The sequence below is a fragment of the Oncorhynchus gorbuscha genome, linkage group LG09 (assembly GCF_021184085.1).
Source record: "Oncorhynchus gorbuscha isolate QuinsamMale2020 ecotype Even-year linkage group LG09, OgorEven_v1.0, whole genome shotgun sequence".
Classification (NCBI taxonomy): domain Eukaryota; kingdom Metazoa; phylum Chordata; class Actinopteri; order Salmoniformes; family Salmonidae; genus Oncorhynchus; species Oncorhynchus gorbuscha.
In genome coordinates this window covers 88,157,876-88,181,336 of record NC_060181.1, presented here as the reverse complement: position 1 = coordinate 88,181,336, position 23,461 = coordinate 88,157,876, and the positions used below count along the sequence as shown (strand labels likewise).

General features: G+C 44.7%; 1 protein-coding gene across 6 annotated transcripts in view; it reads right to left on the bottom strand.

Moving 5' to 3' along the window:
• LOC124044235 (diacylglycerol kinase eta-like) overlaps positions 1 to 23,461 on the bottom strand; it is a 145,739-nt gene that overhangs the window by 8,808 nt on the left and 113,470 nt on the right. For 5 of the 6 annotated variants that reach the window (XM_046363831.1, XM_046363828.1, XM_046363829.1 and 2 more), the window contains 8 exons: positions 15,437 to 15,550; positions 15,186 to 15,320; positions 7,056 to 7,216; positions 6,814 to 6,919; positions 5,352 to 5,444; positions 4,904 to 5,023; positions 2,809 to 2,914; positions 1,377 to 1,507 (listed from right to left, as the gene is read on the bottom strand). In XM_046363831.1, coding sequence (XP_046219787.1) covers positions 1,377 to 1,507; positions 2,809 to 2,914; positions 4,904 to 5,023; positions 5,352 to 5,444; positions 6,814 to 6,919; positions 7,056 to 7,216; positions 15,186 to 15,320; positions 15,437 to 15,550 — 966 coding nt within the window. The remainder of the gene's footprint in view (positions 1 to 1,376; positions 1,508 to 2,808; positions 2,915 to 4,903; positions 5,024 to 5,351; positions 5,445 to 6,813; positions 6,920 to 7,055; positions 7,217 to 15,185; positions 15,321 to 15,436; positions 15,551 to 23,461) is intronic. The other variant, XM_046363832.1, reaches the window with a different exon arrangement.

Sequence of the window (23,461 nt, the reverse complement as noted above, 5' to 3'; positions counted from 1 at the left end):
TACCATGTTCCTAAAAAGGATCAATTATAATTATGTAATAGCGTTTAGGATATATTCCTTTTACTTCCAATTATGCTTTTTCTACAGATAATGGTGGTTTTGTCATAGAAATGGAGGGGACAGATTTGGAATGAGGGGACACAGGCAGAGAAACACTGGCTCAATCCAAGGTATGTTAGGCAAGTCGCTCGTAAGGATGAGTGCAAAACTATTATTGTCTAATGTAAAAAAAAGTCATCCCCTTGCTTTGCCGTCGTTCACTTCACCTTCTATAGATCCATTAGGATAATTGGCACATGAAACTCTGATGAACAATGTGAAATAGAACAGTCTAAATGACTCCATGTGTAAGGTTATGGGGGTAATGAAGTGTGGGATATCCCTGGGAGTGTATCATTAGTCGGAATCCGTTGCAAAACCGTTTACTTCAAACAGAAAACATTTTGCAACGAAAACGAGAGTTTCTATTGGACAAATTCATCTATGTCCTTCCCTGTCTGTTTAATTTTTTTGTCTGTTTACTTTTTTAGATTACTGTTGTGTATTGTTCGATATTACTGCACTGTTGGAACTAGGAATGCAAGCATTTCGCTACACCCACAATAGCATCTGCTAAATATGTGTATGCGACCAATAAAATGTGATTTTCTTTGATTTAGCGTAAACATTGAACGGTTTCAGTAGGAAAATGTTGTGTCACAGACAAGATGTTATGCAAACGGACTAATTAATACACCTCTTGTTTCTCCCTGAGGTATTTTCTCAGTGTGGAGTCAACATTGAACATCTTTCGCCTATAACTCAAAGCCACCCTTGTTCAGCAGTACTCCAAAGGTCCACTCCCAGTTGTTGTGTTCTGTCCGTGAACAGCGTCTCTATATCGCTCTGACCTAAAACAGCTTCTTGTCTCGGCCTGTGGTACCAACCTAACCCCAGCTCCAACCCTCACTCACCCAACCTTCCTGAGCAGTCCCACTCCCCTAGCCCCTCCTCCCCTACGCCAGCCCTCCCTCAACCCTATCCCATTTCCCCAGGTCTGTCCCGTTCCCAGTTCACACATAGTACCAGTGAAGACTGAGGGGTTAGTGAGGTACAGCCAGTCTCCTGCGGTAGTTAAGCAACACTCTCACACACAGTGGAAGCCAAGCAGAGCAGTGCAGCACAGATTAGCAAACAGGAAGACAGCTAACGGCCAACAGAACCAGAGAGAAAGAGATGGAGAGAAACAGAGAGAAAGAGAGTTGATCTGGTGGTAGATGAATTAACAGTGTGTGTGTGTGTGTGTTACGTTTGTGTGGTGTGTGTGTGTGTGTACGTGTGTGTGTGTTTTAGTGTGTGTGTTACGTTTGTGTGTGTGTGTGTGTGTGTGTGTATACCTTCAGGTCCCTCCTCTCCAGGTGCAGCAGTTCAGAGCCTCTGATGTCATGGCGTGTGAAGGTATCTCTGTACTCTCCCAGACTGAGCTGCTCCAGCCAGACTCCTACCTCCTCTGTACCCCATCGCTCCACTACACACATAAGCAGTGCACAGATCAAGAATGTGCTCACTCAGTGTCTGAGACCCTCTCTCCCACACACACACACACACATCCACACGCACACACACTCATGTATACACACACAATAAGAGATAGGAAATCAAAATAGAGGGAAGGGAAGACAGGAAGAGGAGGAGAGGAAGAAAGGAAGGGAGAGAGGGAAGAGGCTGCGGCAGCGGCTGGCGGGAAAGAGGAGGAGTTAGCATAGATGTTGGAGGTTGGTTGGTTGGTCGGAAACGGCTGTGGCCAATGGCCTTCCACAGAGGCTAAGGGCATGCAGGTTATCCACCAATCAGAACACAGACGTACAGGAAGTAGGAGGGAGAAGGATGGCGGAAGCCTGTGCAACCTGATGGGACTCCCCACCCAATCCCTGCCCTTCCTCACTGTGGGCGGGATTAACACTCCCAACCAATCAGATGGGGTCCTGAAGCAGAAGACCGGCCAACCCCTGGCGTTCTATTTGTATGCATTATATGGGCTCTTATTTCACCCCAAAACAATCTAATCTAGATTGAAGAGTGCAGCTACAGCATACAATACAAATGGCTGGTTTTCATGTTGAATTGGTAGTAATATTTATAAACACAGTAAAACAATAGCTTTTTTCATGTTCAATTTGTAGTAATATTCATAAACAAATGGAGTCAATGTTCTGTTGTATCAGTCGCCATGAAGGAGAAATTGTGTTCTGAAACAGGATTTTTCTTTCCCTGAGTTTTTGGCCCTGCGTCCCGCCCCCTCCCCCTGTCTTTGGTCTTAGTTTGTGACTGCTGTAAACGTGTAAACAGGTGGATGAGACCATGAACAGAAGGAAGAGGGGTGCTCTTGGATGGATGGGTCAGACTGAGGACCAGGCCAGACGGAAATCACAGAGACAATCCCTGACACCACACTGGGTGATTATAATGCATTACAACCACAAAATGTAGGCCACATAGATACCTTAAAGATATTAGATGTAACATAAAAGTATACAACTCTGTATGTGTGGTGCGTACACTCTTAGAAAAAAGGGTTCCAAAAGGGTTCCTCGGCTGTCCCAAAAGGGTAACCCTCTTGATTCCAGATAGAATCATTTTGGGTTCCATGTAGAATTCTCTGTGGAAAGGGTTCTACCTGAAATTCCAAAGGGTTCTACCTGGAACCAAAAAGGGCTATTTCAAAAGTGATCCTCTGGGGACAGCCGAATAACCCTTTCAGGGTCTAGATGGCACCGTTTACTCTATATCTTTAGCCTGTGGAGAGAGACAAAAAAGACGAAGACTTACCTGACTGAGGGTTGGTCTTCTTGATAGCTTTCTCTTTCTTGAACTTTGGCACAATTCTGAACATGCTGCTACGACTGTTGCTCTTGCCATACTCTAACGAGGGGTCCTGAGAGGGACATGGGTGTAGGATTAGAAGTGTGTGTAATCTCACCTCATCTTCAATAGGTTGCAATATATGGTATAACCAGGGAATATATACACTGCTCAAAAAAATAAAGGGAACACTAAAATAACACATCCTAGATCTGAATGAATGAAATATTCTTATTAAATACTTTTTTCTTTACATAGTTGAATGTGCTGACAACAAAATCACACAATAATTACCAATGGAAATCAAATTTATCAACCCATGGAGGTCTGGATTTGGAGTCACACTCCAAATTAAAGTGGAAAACCACACTACAGGCTGATCCAACTTTGATGTAATGTCCTTAAAACAAGTCAAAATGAGGCTCAGTAGTGTGTGTGGCCTCCACGTGCCTGTATGACCTCCCTACAACGCCTGGGCATGCTCCTGATGAGGTGGCGGATGGTCTCTTGAGGGATCTCCTCCCAGACTTGGACTAAAGCATCCGCCAACTCCTGGACAGTCTGTGGTGCAACGTGGCGTTGGTGGATGGAGCGAGACATGATGTCCCAGATGTGCTCAATTGGATTCAGGTCTGGGGAACGGGTGGGCCAGTCCATAGCATCAATGCCTTCCTCTTGCAGGAACTGCTGACACACTCCAGCCACATGAGGTCTAGCATTGTCTTGCATTAGGAGGAACCCAGGGCCAACCGCACCAGCATATGGTCTCACAAGTTGGTCTGAGGATCTCATCTCGGTACCTAATGGCAGTCAGGCTACCTCTGGGGCTGTGCGGCCCCCCAAAGAAATGCCACCCCACACCATGACTGACCCACAGCCAAACCGGTCATGCTGGAGGATGTTGCAGGCAGCAGAACGTTCTCCACGGCGTTCCAGACTGTCACGTCTGTCACATGTGCTCAGTGTGAACCTACTTTTTCTGTGAAGAGCACAGGGCGCCAGTGGAGAATATGCCAATCTTGGTGTTCTCTGGCAAATGAAAAACGTCCTGCACGGTGTTGGGCTGTAAGCACGACCCCCACCTGTGGACATCGGGCCCTCATACCACCCTCATGTTTCTGACCGTTTGAGCAGACACATGCACATTTGTGGCCTGCTGGAGGTCATTTTGCAGGGTTCTGGCAGTGCTCCTCCTGCTCCTCCTTGCACAAAGGCAGAGTTAGCGGTCCTGCTGCTGGGTTGTTGCCCTCCTACGGCCTCCTCCACGTCTCCTGATGTACTGGCCTGTCTCCTGGCAGCGCCTCCATGCTTTGGACACTACGCTGACAGACACAGCAAACCTTCTTGTCACAGCTCGCATTGATGTCCCATCCTGGATGAGCTGCACTACCTGAGCCACTTGTGTGGGTTGTAGACTTGGTCTCATGCTACCACTAGAGTGAAAGCACCGCCAGCATTCAAAAGTGACCAAAACATCAGCCAGGAAGCATAGGAACTGAGAAGTGGTCTGTGGTCCCCACCTGCAGAACCACTCCTTTATTGGGGGTGTCACGCTAATTGCCTCTAATTTCCACCTGTTGTCTATTCCATTTGCACAACAGCATGTGAAATGTATTGTCAATCAGTGTTGCTTCCTAAGTGGACAGTTTGATTTCACAGAAGTATGATTGACTTGGAGTTACATTGTGTTGTTTAAGTGTTCCCTTTATTTTTTTGAGCAGGGTACTAGTGTGTATTATCTAAACACATCTTCAATAGGCTGCGATGTTTACATTTGATTTATTTAACCTTTATTTAACTAGGCAGGTCAGTTAAGAACAAATTCTTATTTAGAATGACGGCCTACCCTGGCCAAACCCTCCCGTAACCCGGACGACGCTGGGCCAATTGTGCGCCGCCCTATGGGACTTCCAATCACGGCCGGTTGTGATACAGCCTGGATTCAAACCAGGGTCTGTAGAATGTCTCTAGCACTGAGATGCAGTGCCTTAGACCGCTGCTCCACTCAGGATCCCTAAATATGGTTTAAACAGGGAATATCTACTAGTATGTGTAATCTCACCTCATCTTCATTAGGCTGCAGTATATGGTATAACCAGGGAATATCTACAAGTTTGCCTAGCTCCATCTCCACACTCTGCAGAGCACTGGATAAAGACTCTTCATCTGAGGGTTCCAGTTGCTGTGGATGGACACACACACACACACACACACACACACACACACACACACACACACACACACACACACACACACACACACACACACACACACACACACACACACACACACACACACACACACACACACACACACACACACACACACACACACAGGAGTTGGTATGAAGGAGATAAACACATTCTCTAAACAGAATTTGAGTAAGATGAGGTTGCCCTGAGACGCTGATCTAAGGTCAGTCTTGATTTTCCCTCCTAATGGTTATTGTTAGAATACGGAAAGGCTGAACTGATCATAGACGTTGCTTAGCCTCGTAGATTGTAACTCACCAGTGATACTCGTCCCACCAGAAGGGATTCAGTCTCGTTGTGTAAAGCCTTCACATTGCTGGCTACTTCTATAGCAGTGTTCCTGGCCATACTCTGTGTTCAAGGCAATACAAACAAACACGATATTAGACAGCTGGAATCACAGTCTTCACATCACAGACAGTCCTCACCTCACACACAGTCCTCACCTCACACACAGTCCTCACCTCACACACAGTCCTCATATCACACACAGTCCTCACCCTACACACAGTCCTCACATCACACGCAGTCCTCACCCTACACACAGTCCTCACATCACACACAGTCCTCACATCACACACAGTCCTCATATCACACACAGTCCTCACCCTACACACAGTCCTCACATCACACACAGTCCTCACATCACACACAGTCCTCACCTCACACACAGTCCTCATATCACACACAGTCCTCACCCTACACACAGTCCTCACATCACACGCAGTCCTCACCCTACACACAGTCCTCACATCACACACAGTCCTCACATCACACACAGTCCTCATATCACACACAGTCCTCACCCTACACACAGTCCTCACATCACACACAGTCCTCACCCTACACACAGTCCTCACATCACACGCAGTCCTCACCCTACACACAGTCCTCACCTCACACACAGTCCTCACCTCACACACAGTCCTCACCTCACACACAGTCCTCACCTCACACACAGTCCTCACATCACACACAGTCCTCACATCACACACAGTCCTCACATCACACACAGTCCTCACCTCACACACAGTCCTCACCTCACACACAGTCCTCACCTCACACACAGTCCTCACCTCACACACAGTCCTCACCTCACACACAGTCCTCACCTCACACACAGTCCTCACATCACACACAGTCCTCACATCACTCCTCACATCACACACACTCATATCACTCCTCATATGACTCGTCATATCACTCCTCATGTGACTCCTCATATCCCTCATCATATGACTCCTCACATCACTCCTCCTCACATGACTCCTCACATCACTCCTCACATGACTCCTCACATCACATCAACCCTCACATCACTCCTCACATCAGTCCTCCTCACATCAGTCCTCACATGACTCCTCACGTCACATCAATCCTCACATCACTCCTCACATCAGTCCTCCTCACATCACTCCTCACATGACTCCTCACATCACATCAATCCTCACATCACTCCTCACATCAGTCCTCCTCACATCAATCCTCACATGACTCCTCACATCACATCAATCCTCACATCACTCCTCACATCAGTCCTCCTCACATCAATCCTCACATGACTCCTCACGTCACTCCTCACATGACTCCTCACATCACTCCTCCTCACATGACTCCTCACATCAGTCCTCCTCACATCAGTCCTCACATCACTCCTCACATCACTCCTCACATCACTCTTCCTCACATCACTCCTCACATCCTCTTGATGATGTCTAACCTCGGCTAACTTGGGGTGTGTCTTGTTGATGGCGTGTGATGAGGCGTTGACGGCGTGAGCCAGCTCCTGCTCTAAAAGCCCATTGGTCTTGGCTGCCTCACAGATCCTGTGATTGGACAAGGGGAGAGGTCAGAGGGCATCATTCTGATTGCTGACTGGACAGAGTGTTTACAGATATATAGTATTCAAGATAACAGTGTAAAAAGGAATAAAAGGTGGTGTGTGTGTGTGTGTGTATATACCTGGTGATGAGATCGTCTGCAGCGCGGGCAACCAGCTGTACGAGGGCCACCTCCTCCTCAGTGGCCAGGTCCACAGACTGCTGGGAGTAAAGGTGAGACCGCAAGGGCAGCTTGTCATACTTCAGCTTGTCCTCCCACGACTTCAGAGTGTTCTCAAATGCCTGCACATGGAGACACAGGGAGGAGACACATGGAGGGACACATGGAGGAGACACATGGAGGGACACAGGGAGGAACACATGGAGGAGACACAGGGAGGGACACATGGAGACAGGGAGGAACACATGGAGGAACACAGGGAGGAGACACAGGGAGGGACACAGGGAGGGACACATGGAGACAGGGAGTAGACACAGGGAGGAGACACAGGGAGGGACACATGGAGGGACACAGTGAGGGACACATGGAGGAGACACAGGGAGGAACACAGGTAGGAGACACAGGGAGGGACACAGGGAGGGACACGAGGAGACACAGGGAGGAGACACAGGGAGGGACACAGGGAGGAGACACAGGGAGGAGACACATGGAGACACAGGGAGGGGCACAGGGAGGGACACAGGGAGGAGACACAGGAAGGAAAGGAATTAACATCCACAGAAACACAGACCAAGACAGAGAGAGAAAGGGACAGAAACAGAGAGAAACAGGGACAGAGACAGAAAGAGAGACAGACAGAGACAGAAACAGAGAGAGACAGGGACAGAGACAGAAAGAGAGACAGACAGAAACAGAAACAGAGAGAGACAGGGACAGAGACAGAAACAGAGAGAGAAAGGGACAGAAACAGAGAGACAGAGACAAAAAGAGAGAGACAGGGACAGAGAGAGAAACAGAAACAGAGACAGACAGAGACAGAAACAGAGAGAAACCGAGATAAAGACAGGAACAGAGAGAGACAGAGACAGAAACAGAGAGAGAGACAGGGACAGAAACAGAGAGAGACAGAGAGAGACAGAGAGAGACAGAGAGAGACAGATAGAGACAGAGACAGAAACAGAGAGAGACAGAGACAGAAACAGAGAGAGACAGAGACAGAAACAGAGAGAGACAGAGACAGAAACAGAGAGAGACAGAGACAGAAACAGAGAGAGACAGAGACAGAAACAGAGAGAGACAGAGACAGAAACAGAGAGAGACAGAGACAGAAACAGAGAGAGACAGAGACAGAAACAGAGAGAGACAGAGACAGAGACAGAAACAGAGAGAGACAGAGACAGAAACAGAGAGAGACAGAGACAGAAACAGAGAGAGACAGAGACAGAAACAGAGAGATACAGAGACAGAAACAGAGAGAGACAGAGACAGAAACAGAGAGAGACAGGGACAGAGAGAGACAGGGACAGAAACAGAGAGAAACCGAGACAAAGACAGGAACAGAGAGAGAAAGGGACAGAAACAGAGAGAGACAGAGACAGAAATAGAGAGAGACAGAAATAGAGAGAGACAGAAACAGAGAGAGACAGAAACAGAGAGAGACAGAAACAGAGAGAGGCAGAGACAGAAACAGAGAGAGACAGAAACAGAGAGAGACAGGGACAGAAACAGACAGAGACAGAAACAGAGAGAGACAGAGACAGAAACAGAGAGAGACAGAGACAGAAACAGAGAGAGACAGACAGAGACAGAAACAGAGAGAGACAGAGACAGAAACAGAGAGAGACAGAAACAGAGAGAGACAGAGACAGAAACAGAGAGAGACAGATAGGGACAGAAACAGAGAGAGACAGAAACAGAGAGAGACAGAGACAGAAACAGATAGAGACAGTGACAGAAACAGAGAGACAGAGACAGAAACAGAGAGAGACAGAAACAGAGAGAGACAGAAACAGAGAGAGACAGAGACAGAAACAGAGAGAGACAGTGACAGAAACAGAGAGAGACAGTGACAGAAACAGAGAGAGACAGAGACAGAAACAGAGAGAGAGACAGAGACAGAAACAGAGAGAGACAGAGACAGAAACAGAGAGAGACAGAAACAGAGAGAGACAGAGACAGAAACAGAGAGAGACAGAGACAGAAACAGAGAGAGACAGAGACAGAAACAGAGAGAGACAGAGACAGAAACAGAGAGAGACAGAGACAGAAACAGAGAGAGACAGAGACAGAAACAGAGAGAGACAGAAACAGAGAGAGACAGAGACAGAAACAGAGAGAGACAGAGACAGAAACAGAGAGAGACAGAGACAGAAACAGAGAGAGACAGAGACAGAAACAGAGAGAAACCGAGACAAAGACAGGAACAGAGAGAGAAAGGGACAGAAACAGAGAGAGACAGAGACAGAAACAGAGAGAGACAGAAACAGAGAGAGACAGGGACAGAAACAGAGAGAGACAGACAGAGACAGAAACAAAGAGAAACCGAGCAAAAGACAGGACCAGAGAGAGACAGAGACAGAAACAGAGAGAGACAGAGACAGAAACAGAGAGAGACAGACAGAGACAGAAACAAAGAGAAACCGAGACAAAGACAGGAACAGAGAGAGACAGAGACAGAAACAGAGAGAGACAGAGACAGAAACAGAGAGAGACAGAGACAGAAACAGAGAGAGACAGAGACAGAAACAGAGAGAGACAGACACAGAGAGAGACAGAGACAGAAACAAAGAGAAACCGAGACAAAGACAGGAACAGAGAGAGACAGAAACAGAGAGAGACAGAGACAGAAACAAAGAGAGACAGAAACAGAGAGAGACAGAGACAGAAACAAAGAGAGACAGAGACAGAAACAGAGAGAGACAGAGACAGAAACGGAGAGAGACAGAGACAGAAACAGAGAGAGACAGAGACAGAAACAGAGAGAGACAGAGACAGAAACAGAAACAGAGAGAGACAGAAACAGAGAGAGACAGAGACAGAGAGAGACAGAGACAGAGAGAGACAGAAACAGAGAGAGACAGAGACAGAAACAAAGAGAGACAGAGACAGAAACAGAGAGAGACAGAGACAGAAACAGAGAGAGACAGAGACAGAAACAGAGAGAGACAGAGACAGAAACAGAGAGAGACAGAGACAGAAACAGAGAGAGACAGACAGAGACAGAGACAGAGAGAGACAGGGACAGAGAGAAACCGAGACAGAAACAGAGAGAGACAGAGACAGAGAGAGACAGAGACAGAAACAGAGAGAGACAGTGACAGAAACAGAGAGAGACAGAGACAGAAACAGAGAGAGACAGAAACAGAGAGAGACAGAGACAGAAACAGAGAGAGACAGAGACAGAAACAGAGAGAGACAGTGACAGAAACAGAGAGAGACAGAGACAGAAACAGAGAGAGACAGAAACAGAGAGAGACAGAGACAGAAACAGAGAGAGACAGAAACAGAGAGAGACAGAGACAGAAACAGAGAGAGACAGAGACAGAAACAGATAGAGACAGTGACAGAAACAGAGAGAGACAGAGACAGAAACAGAGAGAGACAGAGACAGAAACAGAGAGAGACAGAGACAGAAACAGAGAGAGACAGACAAAGACAGAAACATAGAGAGACAGAGACAGAAACAGAGAGAGACAGAGACAGAAACAGAGAGAGACAGGGACAGAGAGAGACAGAGACAGAAACAGAGAGAGACAGGGACAGAGAGAGACAGGGACAGAAACAGAGAGAAACCGAGACAAAGACAGGAACAGAGAGAGAAAGGGACAGAAACAGAGAGACAGAGACAGAAATAGAGAGAGACAGAAACAGAGAGAGACAGAAACAGAGAGAGACAGAGACAGAGAGAGACAGAGACAGAAACAGAGAGAGACAGAAACAGAGAGAGACAGGGACAGAAACAGAGAGAGACAGACAGAGACAGAAACAAAGAGAAACCGAGGAAAAGACAGGACCAGAGAGAGACAGAGACAGAAACAGAGAGAGACAAAGACAGAAACAGAGAGAGACAGGCAGAGACAGAAACAAAGAGAAACCGAGACAAAGACAGGACCAGAGAGAGACAGAGACAGAAACAGAGAGAGACAGAGACAGAAACAGAGAGAGACAGACAGAGACAGAAACAAAGAGAAACCGAGACAGAAACAGAGAGAGACAGAGACAGAAACAGAGAGAGACAGAGACAGAAACAGAGAGAGACAGAGACAGAAACAAAGAGAGACAGAGACAGAAACAGAGAGAGACAGACAGAGACAGAAACAAAGAGAAACCGAGACAAAGACAGGAACAGAGAGAGACAGAAACAGAGAGAGACAGAGACAGAAACAAAGAGAGACAGAAACAGAGAGAGACAGAGACAGAAACAAAGAGAGACAGAGACAGAAACAGAGAGAGACAGAGACAGAGACGGAGAGAGACAGAGACAGAAACGGAGAGAGACAGAGACAGAAACAGAGAGAGACAGAGACAGAAACAGAGAGAGACAGAGACAGAAACAAAGAGAGACAGAAACAGAGAGAGACAGAGACAGAAAGAAAGAGAGACAGAAACAGAGAGAGACAGAGACAGAGAGAGACAGAAACAGAGAGAGACAGAGGCAGAAACAAAGAGAGACAGAGACAGAAACAGAGAGAGACAGAAACAGAGAGAGACAGAGACAGAGAGAGACAGAAACAGAGAGAGACAGAAACAGAAACAAAGAGAGACAGAGACAGAAACAGAGAGAGACAGAAACAGAGAGAGACAGAGACAGAAACAAAGAGAGACAGAAACAAAGAGAGACAGAGACAGAAACAGAGAGAGACAGAAACAGAGAGAGACAGAGACAGAAACAGAGAGAGACAGAAACAGAGAGAGACAGAGACAGAAACAGAGAGAGACAGAGACAGAAACAGATAGAGACAGTGACAGAAACAGAGAGAGACAGAGACAGAAACAGAGAGAGACAGAGACAGAAACAGAGAGAGACAGAGACAGAAACAGAGAGAGACAGACAAAGACAGAAACATAGAGAGACAGAGACAGAAACAGAGAGAGACAGTGACAGGAACAGAGAGAGACAGAGAGAGAAACAGAGAGAGACAGAGACAGAAACAGAGAGAGACAGAAACAGAGAGAGACAGAGACAGAAACAGAGAGAGACAGGGACAGAGAGAGACAGGGACAGAAACAGAGAGAAACCGAGACAAAGACAGGAACAGAGAGAGAAAGGGACAGAAACAGAGAGACAGAGACAGAAATAGAGAGAGACAGAAACAGAGAGAGACAGAAACAGAGAGAGACAGAGACAGAGAGAGACAGAGACAGAAACAGAGAGAGACAGAAACAGAGAGAGACAGGGACAGAAACAGAGAGAGACAGACAGAGACAGAAACAAAGAGAAACCGAGGAAAAGACAGGACCAGAGAGAGACAGAGACAGAAACAGAGAGAGACAGAGACAGAAACAGAGAGAGACAGGCAGAGACAGAAACAAAGAGAAACCGAGACAAAGACAGGACCAGAGAGAGACAGAGACAGAAACAGAGAAACAGAGAGAGACAGAGACAGAAACAGAGAGAGACAGACAGAGACAGAAACAAAGAGAAACCGAGACAGAAACAGAGAGAGACAGAGACAGAAACAGAGAGAGACAGAGACAGAAACAGAGAGAGACAGAGACAGAAACAAAGAGAGACAGAGACAGAAACAGAGAGAGACAGACAGAGACAGAAACAAAGAGAAACCGAGACAAAGACAGGAACAGAGAGAGACAGAAACAGAGAGAGACAGAGACAGAAACAAAGAGAGACAGAAACAGAGAGAGACAGAGACAGAAACAAAGAGAGACAGAGACAGAAACAGAGAGAGACAGAGACAGAGACGGAGAGAGACAGAGACAGAAACGGAGAGAGACAGAGACAGAAACAGAGAGAGACAGAGACAGAAACAGAGAGAGACAGAGACAGAAACAAAGAGAGACAGAAACAGAGAGAGACAGAGACAGAAAGAAAGAGAGACAGAAACAGAGAGAGACAGAGACAGAGAGAGACAGAAACAGAGAGAGACAGAGGCAGAAACAAAGAGAGACAGAGACAGAAACAGAGAGAGACAGAAACAGAGAGAGACAGAGACAGAGAGAGACAGAAACAGAGAGAGACAGAGGCAGAAACAAAGAGAGACAGAGACAGAAACAGAGAGAGACAGAAACAGAGAGAGACAGAGACAGAAACAAAGAGAGACAGAAACAAAGAGAGACAGAGACAGAAACAAAGAGAGACAGAAACAGAGAGAGACAGAGACAGAAACAGAGAGAGACAGAGACAGAGAGAGACAGAGACAGAAACAGAGAGAGACAGAGACAGAAACAGAGAGAGACAGAAACAGAGAGAGACAGAAACAGAGAGAGACAGAAACAGAGAGAGACAGAGACAGAGAGAGACAGAGACAGAAACAGAGAGAGACAGAAACAGAGAGAGACAGAGACAGGAACAGAGTCAGAGACGGGGCATACAGTAACAGAGAGAGACAGAGACAGGAACAGAGAGAGACAGAGACAGAAACAAAGAGAGACAGAAACAGAGAGAGACAGAGACAGAAACAGAGAGAGACAGAGACAGAAACAAAGAGAGACAGAAACAGAGAGAGACAGAGACAGAAACAAAGAGAGACAGAAACAGAGAGAGACAGAGACAGAGAGAGACAGAAACAGAGAGAGACAGAGACAGGAACAGAGTCAGAGACGGGGCATACAGTAACAGAGAGAGACAGAGACAGAAACAGAGAGAGACAGAGACAGAAACAGAGAGAGACAGAGACAGAAACAGAGAGAGACAGAGACAGAAACAGAGAGAGACAGAGACAGAGAGAGACAGAGACAGAAACAAAGAGAGACAGAAACAGAGAGAGACAGAGACAGGAACAGAGAGAGACAGTAACAGAGAGAGACAGAGACAGAGAGAGACAGAGACAGAAACAGAGAGAGACAGAGACAGGAACAGAGTCAGAGACGGGGCATACAGTAACAGAGAGAGACAGAGACAGAGAGAGACAGAAACAGAGAGAGACAGAAACAGAGAGAGACAGAGACAGTAACAGAGTCAGAGACGGGGCATACAGTAACAGAGAGAGACAGAAACAGAGAGAGACAGAGACAGGAACAGAGTCAGAGACAGAGACAGGAACAGAGTCAGAGACAGAAACAGAGAGAGACAGAGACAGAAACAGAGAGAGACAGAGACAGGAACAGAGTCAGAGACGGGGCATACAGTAACAGAGAGAGACAGAGACAGAGAGAGACAGAGACAGAGAGAGACAGAGACAGAGAGAGACAGAGACAGAGAGAGAGAGAGACAGAGAGAGAGAGAGAGACAGAAACAGACAGAGACAGAGACAGAAACAGAGAGAGACAGAGACAGAAACAGAGAGAGACAGAGACAGGAACAGAGTCAGAGACGGGGCATACAGTAACAGAGAGAGACAGAGACAGAGAGAGACAGAGACAGTAACAGAGAGAGACAGAGACAGTAACAGAGAGAGACAGAGACAGGAACAGAGTCAGAGACGGGGCATACAGTAACAGAGAGAGACAGAGACAGAGAGAGACAGAGACAGTAACAGAGAGAGACAGAGTCAGAGACGGGGCATACAGTAACAGAGAGAGACAGAAACAGAGAGAGACAGAGACAGGAACAGAGTCAGAGACGGGGCATACAGTAACAGAGAGAGACAGAGACAGTAACAGAGAGAGACAGAGACAGTGACAGAGAGAGACAGAGACAGTAACAGAGAGAGACAGAGACAGAAACAGAGAGAGACAGAGACAGTGACAGAGAGAGACAGAGACAGTAACAGAGAGAGACAGAGACAGAAACAGAGAGAGACAGAGACAGTAACAGAGAGAGACAGAGACAGTAACAGAGAGAGACAGAGACAGTGACAGAGAGAGACAGAGACAGTAACAGAGAGAGACAGAGACAGTAACAGAGAGAGACAGAGACAGTAACAGAGAGAGACAGAGACAGTAACAGAGAGAGACAGAGACAGTAACAGTTTAAGATCAGATTCAATCCATATTGCAGAAGATCAGCGTTAGAGTTTTCCCATGTTTGCAGAGATCTCGTTCATGGTAAACACTGTACATGTCGGTTCAATCCCCCCCAAAAGACACAACATTTTAACATGGACCTTCCGCGGTACTTCCACAATAGGGATTGAATCCAGCTCTGATTCCCTCCCCATATCATCTCTATTGAGTGTTGGTCCTCTTTCTCACCCTGTCCCTGGTCAACATCTGGGCTCTGTTCTTGTGTTGGATCTTAATGACTCCAGGAGGTTGTACCCAGGCCTCTCCGTCCACTTGGATAGGAACACCCTCCTCTCCCAGGATAGTGATCTTCACTGAGCGACACTGAGAGTGGAGGAAATAGTCATTGGCTGAAAGACTACAGTAGAGTAAAGGCGGTGTGTGTGTGTGTGTGTTTGTATGTCTGTGTGAGTGAGTGTGCGTATGTGTGTGTTTGTTACCTGTGCTATGCGGTGGTGTTGCAGTTTGATGACTCTGGACACAGCCATCTGCATACTGCCAAACACTGCTACCACCTCCAGGATTTTATCATCAAACGACGGGGCACAGAATATCTAAACACACACACACACACACACACACACACACACACACACACACACACACACACACACACACACACACACACACACACACACACACACACACACACACACACACACACACACACACACACACACACACACACACACACACACACACACACACACACACACACACACACACACACACACAGGTTAAAACACAATGACCACAGTTACAGTACATTGCTCTAAAGCAGGGCTGCCCAATCCTGGTGCTGAAGGGCAAAAACAAATTTCTACCTTGTCCTCTCCTGGTGTCCTAAATTATTCCCTTATTAGAACCAGAAGTGTTTCGACCCCCTGGGACCGAAACAAGCTCTGCTTTAGAGCATGTTAATGACACTTATTGTGTGTGTAGGGGGGAATTATTTGTGCATACATTATCCTTAACCTCATCATCACCATCATAACCATCTTAACTATCATCATCATAATCATCATCACCATCATCATCATCATCATAACCATCATCATAACCACCATCATCATCACCATCATCATAACCATCATGACCATCATAATCATCATCACCATCATAACAATCATCGTCATCACCATCATCACCACCATCATCATAACTATCATCATAATCATCATCATCATAACCATCATCATCATCATTATCATCTTAACCATCACCATCATCACCATCATAACCATCATCAACATAATCATCATAACCATCAACATCATCATTATCATCTTAACCATCACCATCATCATAACCATCACCATCATAACCATCATCAACATCATCATCCTAACTATCACCTGTAGTGGAAATTTCCTGTATTTACCAAATCATGAGAGCAAACCACACACAAGTCCATCTTTAATTATATGAGCTCCATCACAACCCTGTGACTCTCAGATTAATTCAGTGTCTATAAATGAATTCTTACACAGAGTTCACAGAGTTCTTACACATTGTAACTGAGATCCTTTATAGCAAAGACACACATAGCCAGACAGCATTGGCTATGAATTATCGTTCAGCTTTGTCCCCTAAACTATGTTCTTATCTCGTTCTATGGTACCACTCAGGACCAAAAACAAACCGCCGACCGCTGAGCACCGCCCGAACAGGCAGGAGAGCCAACTTCGGCGGAAGTCGTGACACTACCCAAGACCTTAATCTCTGGCGATTCATTCTTGGATGCCACTATTGCACGATGTATTGTCTGTCACCCCCAAAACAGAAGACAATTGCATTGGTAGCATTTTTTATATTTTTTAGGTATCAACTTAAATTTCCCTGTATATATTAAAGGGTAAATCAGCAGTCTCTACGTCCATTTTGAATGATATGAGGCCATTGATTCTTGAGGAATATAACTTAGAAATGCCTTGTGAGATGCTACAGGGAGACAGGAGGGACAGCTGATCGCTCTCGCAGTGGCAGACCACGTGTAACAACACCTGCAAAGAATCAGTACATCCGAACAGCACACCTGAGGGACAGGTACAGGATGGCAACAACAACTGCCCGAGTTACACCAGGAACGCACAATCCCTCCTTCAGTGCTCAGACTGTCCGCAATAAGCTGAGAGAGGCTGGACTGAGGGCTTGTTGGGCTGTTGAAAGGCAGGTCCTCACCGGACACCACCGGCAACAACGTCGCCTATGGGCACAAACCCACCGTCGCTGGACCAGACAGGACTGGCAAAATTGCTCTTCACTGACGAGTTTATCATCAAAGGAATGAGCATTACACCTGTAATCGATCCCGCCTGTACTTTGGAGCGGGATCCATTTGGAAGTGGAGGGTCCGTCATGGTCTGGGGCGGTGTGTCACAGCATCACAGCTTGTTGTCATTGCAGGTAATCTCAATGCTGTGTGCTACAGGGAAGACATCCTCCTCCCTCATGTGGTACCCTTCCTGTAGGCTCATCCTGACATGACCCTCCAGTATGACAATGCCACCAGCCATACTGCTCGTTCTGTGCGTGATTTCCTGCAAACAGGAATGTCAGTGTTCTGCCATAGCCAGCGAAGAGCCTGGATCTCAATCCCATTGATCACCTCTGGGACCTGTTGGATCGGAGGGTGAGGGCTAGGGCCACCCCCCCCCCCCCCCAGACATGTCCGGGAAATTGCAGGTGCCTTGGTGGAAGAGTGGGGTAACATCTCACAGCAAGAAACTTCACATCTGGAGCAGTCCATGAAGAGGAGATGCACTGCATTACTTTACGCAGCTGGTGGACACACCAGATATGTGACTGTTACTTTTGATTTTGACCTCCCCCCCTTGTTCAGGGACACATTATTCCACTTCTGTTAGTCACATGTCTGTGAAACATGTTCAGTGTTTGTCCCAGTTGTTGAATTTTGTTATGTTCATACAATTATTTACACATGTTGAGTTTGCTGAAAATAAACACAGTTGACAGTGAGAGGACGTTTCCTTCTTTTTTGGTTTATTATAGATACTCAGTTTTATTAGTTGTATTAGTAGTTGTAGCAGTAGTTTTATTAGTTGTATTAGTAGTTGTAGCAGTAGTTTTATTAGTTGTATTAGTAGTTGTAGCAGTAGTTTTATTAGTTGTATTAGTAGTTGTAGCAGTAGTTTTATTAGTTGTATTAGTAGTTGTAGCAGTAGTTTTATTAGTTGTATTAGTAGTTGTAGCAGTAGTTTTATTAGTTGTATTAGTAGTTGTAGCAGTAGTTTTATTAGTTGTATTAGTAGTTGTAGCAGTAGTTTATTAGTTGTAGCAGTAGTTTTATTAGTTGTATTAGTAGTTGTATCACAATTGTCATCACAATCATTACCATCATCATAACCATCATCATCATTACCATCATCATTACCATAACCATAGTCATCACCATCATTACCATCATCATTACCATAACCATAGTCATCATCATCATTACCATAACCATAGTCATCATCATCATCATTACCATAACCATAGTCATCACAATCACAACCATCATCACAACCATCATCATCATTACCATCATCATTACCATAACCATAGTCATCATCATCATTACCATCATCATCATTACCATAATCATAGTCATCATCATCATTACCATAAACATAGTCATCACAATCATTACCATAATCATAACCATCATCATCATTACCATCATCATTACCATAACCATAGTCATCACCATCATTACCATCATCATTACCATAACCATAGTCATCATCATCATTACCATCATCATTACCATAACCATAGTCATCATCATCATCATCATTACCATAACCATAGTCATCACAATCACAACCATCATCACAACCATCATCATCATTACCATCATCATTACCATAACCATAGTCATCATCATAATTACCATCATCATCATTACCATAATCATAGTCATCATCATCATTACCATAACCATAGTCATCACAATCATTACCATCATCATAATTACCATCATCATTACCATAACCATAGTCATCACCATCATTACCATCATCATTACCATAACCATAGTCATCATCATCATTACCATAACCATAGTCATCACCATCATTACCATAACCATAGTCATCATCACCATTACCATAACCATAGTCATCATCATCATCATTACCATAACCATAGTCATCATCATCATTACCATAACCATAGTCATCATCATCAATACCATCATCATTACAATAACCACAGTCATCACCATCATTACCATAACCATAGTCATCACAATCATTACCATAACCATAGTCATCATCATCATCATCATTACCATAACCATAGTCATCATCATTACCATAACCATAGTCATCACAATCATTACCATCATCATCATTACCATCATCATTACCATAACCATAGTCATCATCATCATTACTATCATCATAGTCATCACAATCATTACCATCATCACAACCATCATCATCATTACCATCATCATTACAATAACCACAGTCATCACCATCATTACCATAACCATAGTCATCACAATCATTACCATAACCATAGTCATCATCATCATCATTACCATAACCATAGTCATCATCATTACCATAACCATAGTCATCACAATCATTACCATCATCATCATTACCATCATCATTACCATAACCATAGTCATCATCATCATTACTATCATCATAGTCATCACAATCATTACCATCATCACAACCACCCTCATCATTACCATAACATAGTCATCACCATCATTACCATCAACATTACCATAACCATAGTCATCATCATCACTTATCTCCCTGACATTTTATTCACCTCCAAATCGTCTAACAGGGGAGGTTAGAGTTTAGATTAGAGACTCTGGAGTGAAAGGTTCCTCTGACTTGATATTGATCTCTCTGTCCACACTGTCCATGATTAGGTCAATGTAATGATGAATCAGACATCATTGTACTACAACATTCCTCTGCTCTGATCCACTCATAAATGTCTCTTTAAAGCAGATCTGTACTAGTCAAATGCGTTGAATACAACAGGTGTAGTAGACCTTACAGTGAAATGCTGAATACAACAGATGTAGTAGACCTTACAGTGAAATGCTGAATACAACAGGTGTAGTAGACCTTACAGTGAAATGCTGAATACAACGGGTGTAGTAGACCTTACAGTGAAATGCTGAATACAACAGGTGTAGTAGACCTTACAGTGAAATGCTGAATACAACAGGTGTAGTATACAGTGAAATGCTGAATACAAGAGGTGTAGTAGACCTTACAGTGAAATGCTGAATACAACAGGTGTAGTAGACCTTACAGTGAAATGCTGAATACAAGAGGTGTAGTAGACCTTACAGTGAAATGCTGAATACAACAGGTGTAGTAGACCTTACAGTGAAATGCTGAATACAACAGGTGTAGTAGACCTTACAGTGAAATGCTGAATACAACAGGTGTAGTAGACCTTACAGTGAAATGCTGAATACAAGAGGTGTAGTAGACCTTACAGTGAAATGCTGAATACAACAGGTGTAGTAGACCTTACAGTGAAATGCTGAATACAACAGGTGTAGTAGACCTTACAGTGAAATGCTGAATACAACAGGTGTAGTAGACCTTACAGTGAAATGCTGAATACAACAGATGTAGTAGACCTTACAGTGAAATGCTGAATACAACAGATGTAGTAGACCTTACAGTGAAATGCTGAATACAACAGGTGTAGTAGACCTTACAGTGAAATGCTGAATACAACAGGTGTAGTAGACCTTACAGTGAAATGCTGAATACAACAGGTGTAGTAGACCTTACAGTGAAATGCTGAATACAACAGATGTAAATCTTACAGTGAAATGCTGAATACAACAGGTGTAGTAGACCTTACAGTGAAATGCTGAATACAACAGATGTAAACCTTACAGTGAAATGCTGAATACAACAGGTGTAGTAGACCTTACAGTGAAATGCTGAATACAACAGGTGTAGTAGACCTTACAGTGAAATGCTGAATACAACAGGTGTAGTAGACCTTACAGTGAAATGCTGAATACAACAGATGTAAACCTTACAGTGAAATGCTGAATACAACAGGTGTAGTAGACCTTACAGTGAAATGCTGAATACAACAGGTGTAGTAGACCTTACAGTGAAATGCTGAATACAAGAGGTGTAGTAGACCTTACAGTGAAATGCTGAATACAACAGGTGTAGTAGACCTTACAGTGAAATGCTGAATACAACAGATGTAAACCTTACAGTGAAATGCTTACTTACAAGCCCTTAACAAACAATGCAGTTAATTTTTTAAATGATGCCATACTGAATAACCCACATGACTAATGCCATACTCTGAACAGGCAGTTAACCCATATGACTAATGCCATACTCTGAACAGGCAGTTAACCCACATGACTAATGCCATACTCTGAACAGGCAGTTAACCCACATGACTAATGCCATACTCTGAACAGACAGTTAACCCACATGACTAATGCCATACTCTGAACAGGCAGTTAACCCACATGACTAATGCCATACTCTGAACAGGCAGTTAACCCACATGACTAATGCCATACTCTGAACAGGCAGTTAACCCACATGACTAATGCTATACTCTGAACAGGCAGTTAACCCACATGACTAATGCCATACTCTGAACAGGCAGTTAACCCACATGACTAATGCCATACTCTGAACAGGCAGTTAACCCACATGACTAATGCCATACTCTGAACAGACAGTTAACCCACATGACTAATGCCATACTCTGAACAGGCAGTTAACCCACATGACTAATGCCATACTCTGAACAGGCAGTTAACCCACATGACTAATGCCATACTCTGAACAGACAGTTAACCCACATGACTAATGCCATACTCTGAACAGGCAGTTAACCCACATGACTAATGCCATACTCTGAACAGGCAGTTAACCCACATGACTAATGCCATACTCTGAACAGGCAGTTAACCCACATGACTAATGCCATACTCTGAGGCAGTTGAACATGACTAAGTTGAACAGGCAGTTAACATGACTAATGCCATACTCTGAACAGGCAGTTAACCCACATGACTAATGCCATACTCTGAACAGGCAGTTAACCCATATGACTAATGCCATACTCTGAACAGGCAGTTAACCCATATGACTAATGCCATACTCTGAACAGGCAGTTAACCCACATGACTAATGCCATACTCTGAACAGGCAGTTAACCCACATGACTAATGCCATACTCTGAACAGGCAGTTAACCCATATGACTAATGCCATACTCTGAACAGGCAGTTAACCCACATGACTAATGCCATACTCTGAACAGACAGTTAACCCACATGACTAATGCCATACTCTGAACAGGCAGTTAACCCACATGACTAATGCCATACTCTGAACAGGCAGTTAACCCACATGACTAATGCCATACTCTGAACAGGCAGTTAACCCACATGACTAATGCCATACTCTGAACAGACAGTTAACCCACATGACTAATGCCATACTCTGAACAGGCAGTTAACCCACATGACTAATGCCATACTCTGAACAGGCAGTTAACCCACATGACTAATGCCATACTCTGAACAGGCAGTTAACCCATATGACTAATGCCATACTCTGAACAGACAGTTAACCCACATGACTAATGCCATACTCTGAACAGACAGTTAACCCATATGACTAATGCCATACTCTGAACAGGCAGTTAACCCACATGACTAATGCCATACTCTGAACAGACAGTTAACCCACATGACTAATGCCATACTCTGAACAGGCAGTTAACCCATATGACTAATGCCATACTCTGAACAGGCAGTTAACCCATATGACTAATGCCATACTCTGAACAGGCAGTTAACCCATATGACTAATGCCATACTCTGAACAGACAGTTAACCCATATGACTAATGCCATACTCTGAACAGGCAGTTAACCCACATGACTAATGCCATACTCTGAACAGGCAGTTAACCCACATGACTAATGCCATACTCTGAACAGGCAGTTAACCCACATGACTAATGCCATACTCTGAACAGACAGTTAACCCACTGTTCCTAGGCCGTCATTGAAAATAAGAATTTGTTCTTAACTGACTTGCCTGGTTAAATAAATAAATAAACATAAAATACTCGGCCTTCTGCCGTAATCCCTTTAATATCAAATGATTAGTGTTCATGTAAACGTACTCACTGATATCAATTCAACAGGTTGATTTTCATTGGGGCCAAAATAGTCAGAGGTCTGAAGATGGTTTATAGTTTGAACACAGTTTAAGAAATATGTTTGTGCCTGTGGATTTACTGCAAGTGTACGTGTGCGCCTGTGGTGTGTGTGCAGAGAGTAAATGCTGTGGCTGATGTGTGTGTGTGCACAGAGAGTAAATGCTGGGGATGATGTGTGTGTGTGCACCTGTGGTGTGTGTGCAGACAGTAAATGCTGGGGATGATGTGTGTGTGTGCACCTGTGGTGTGTGTGCAG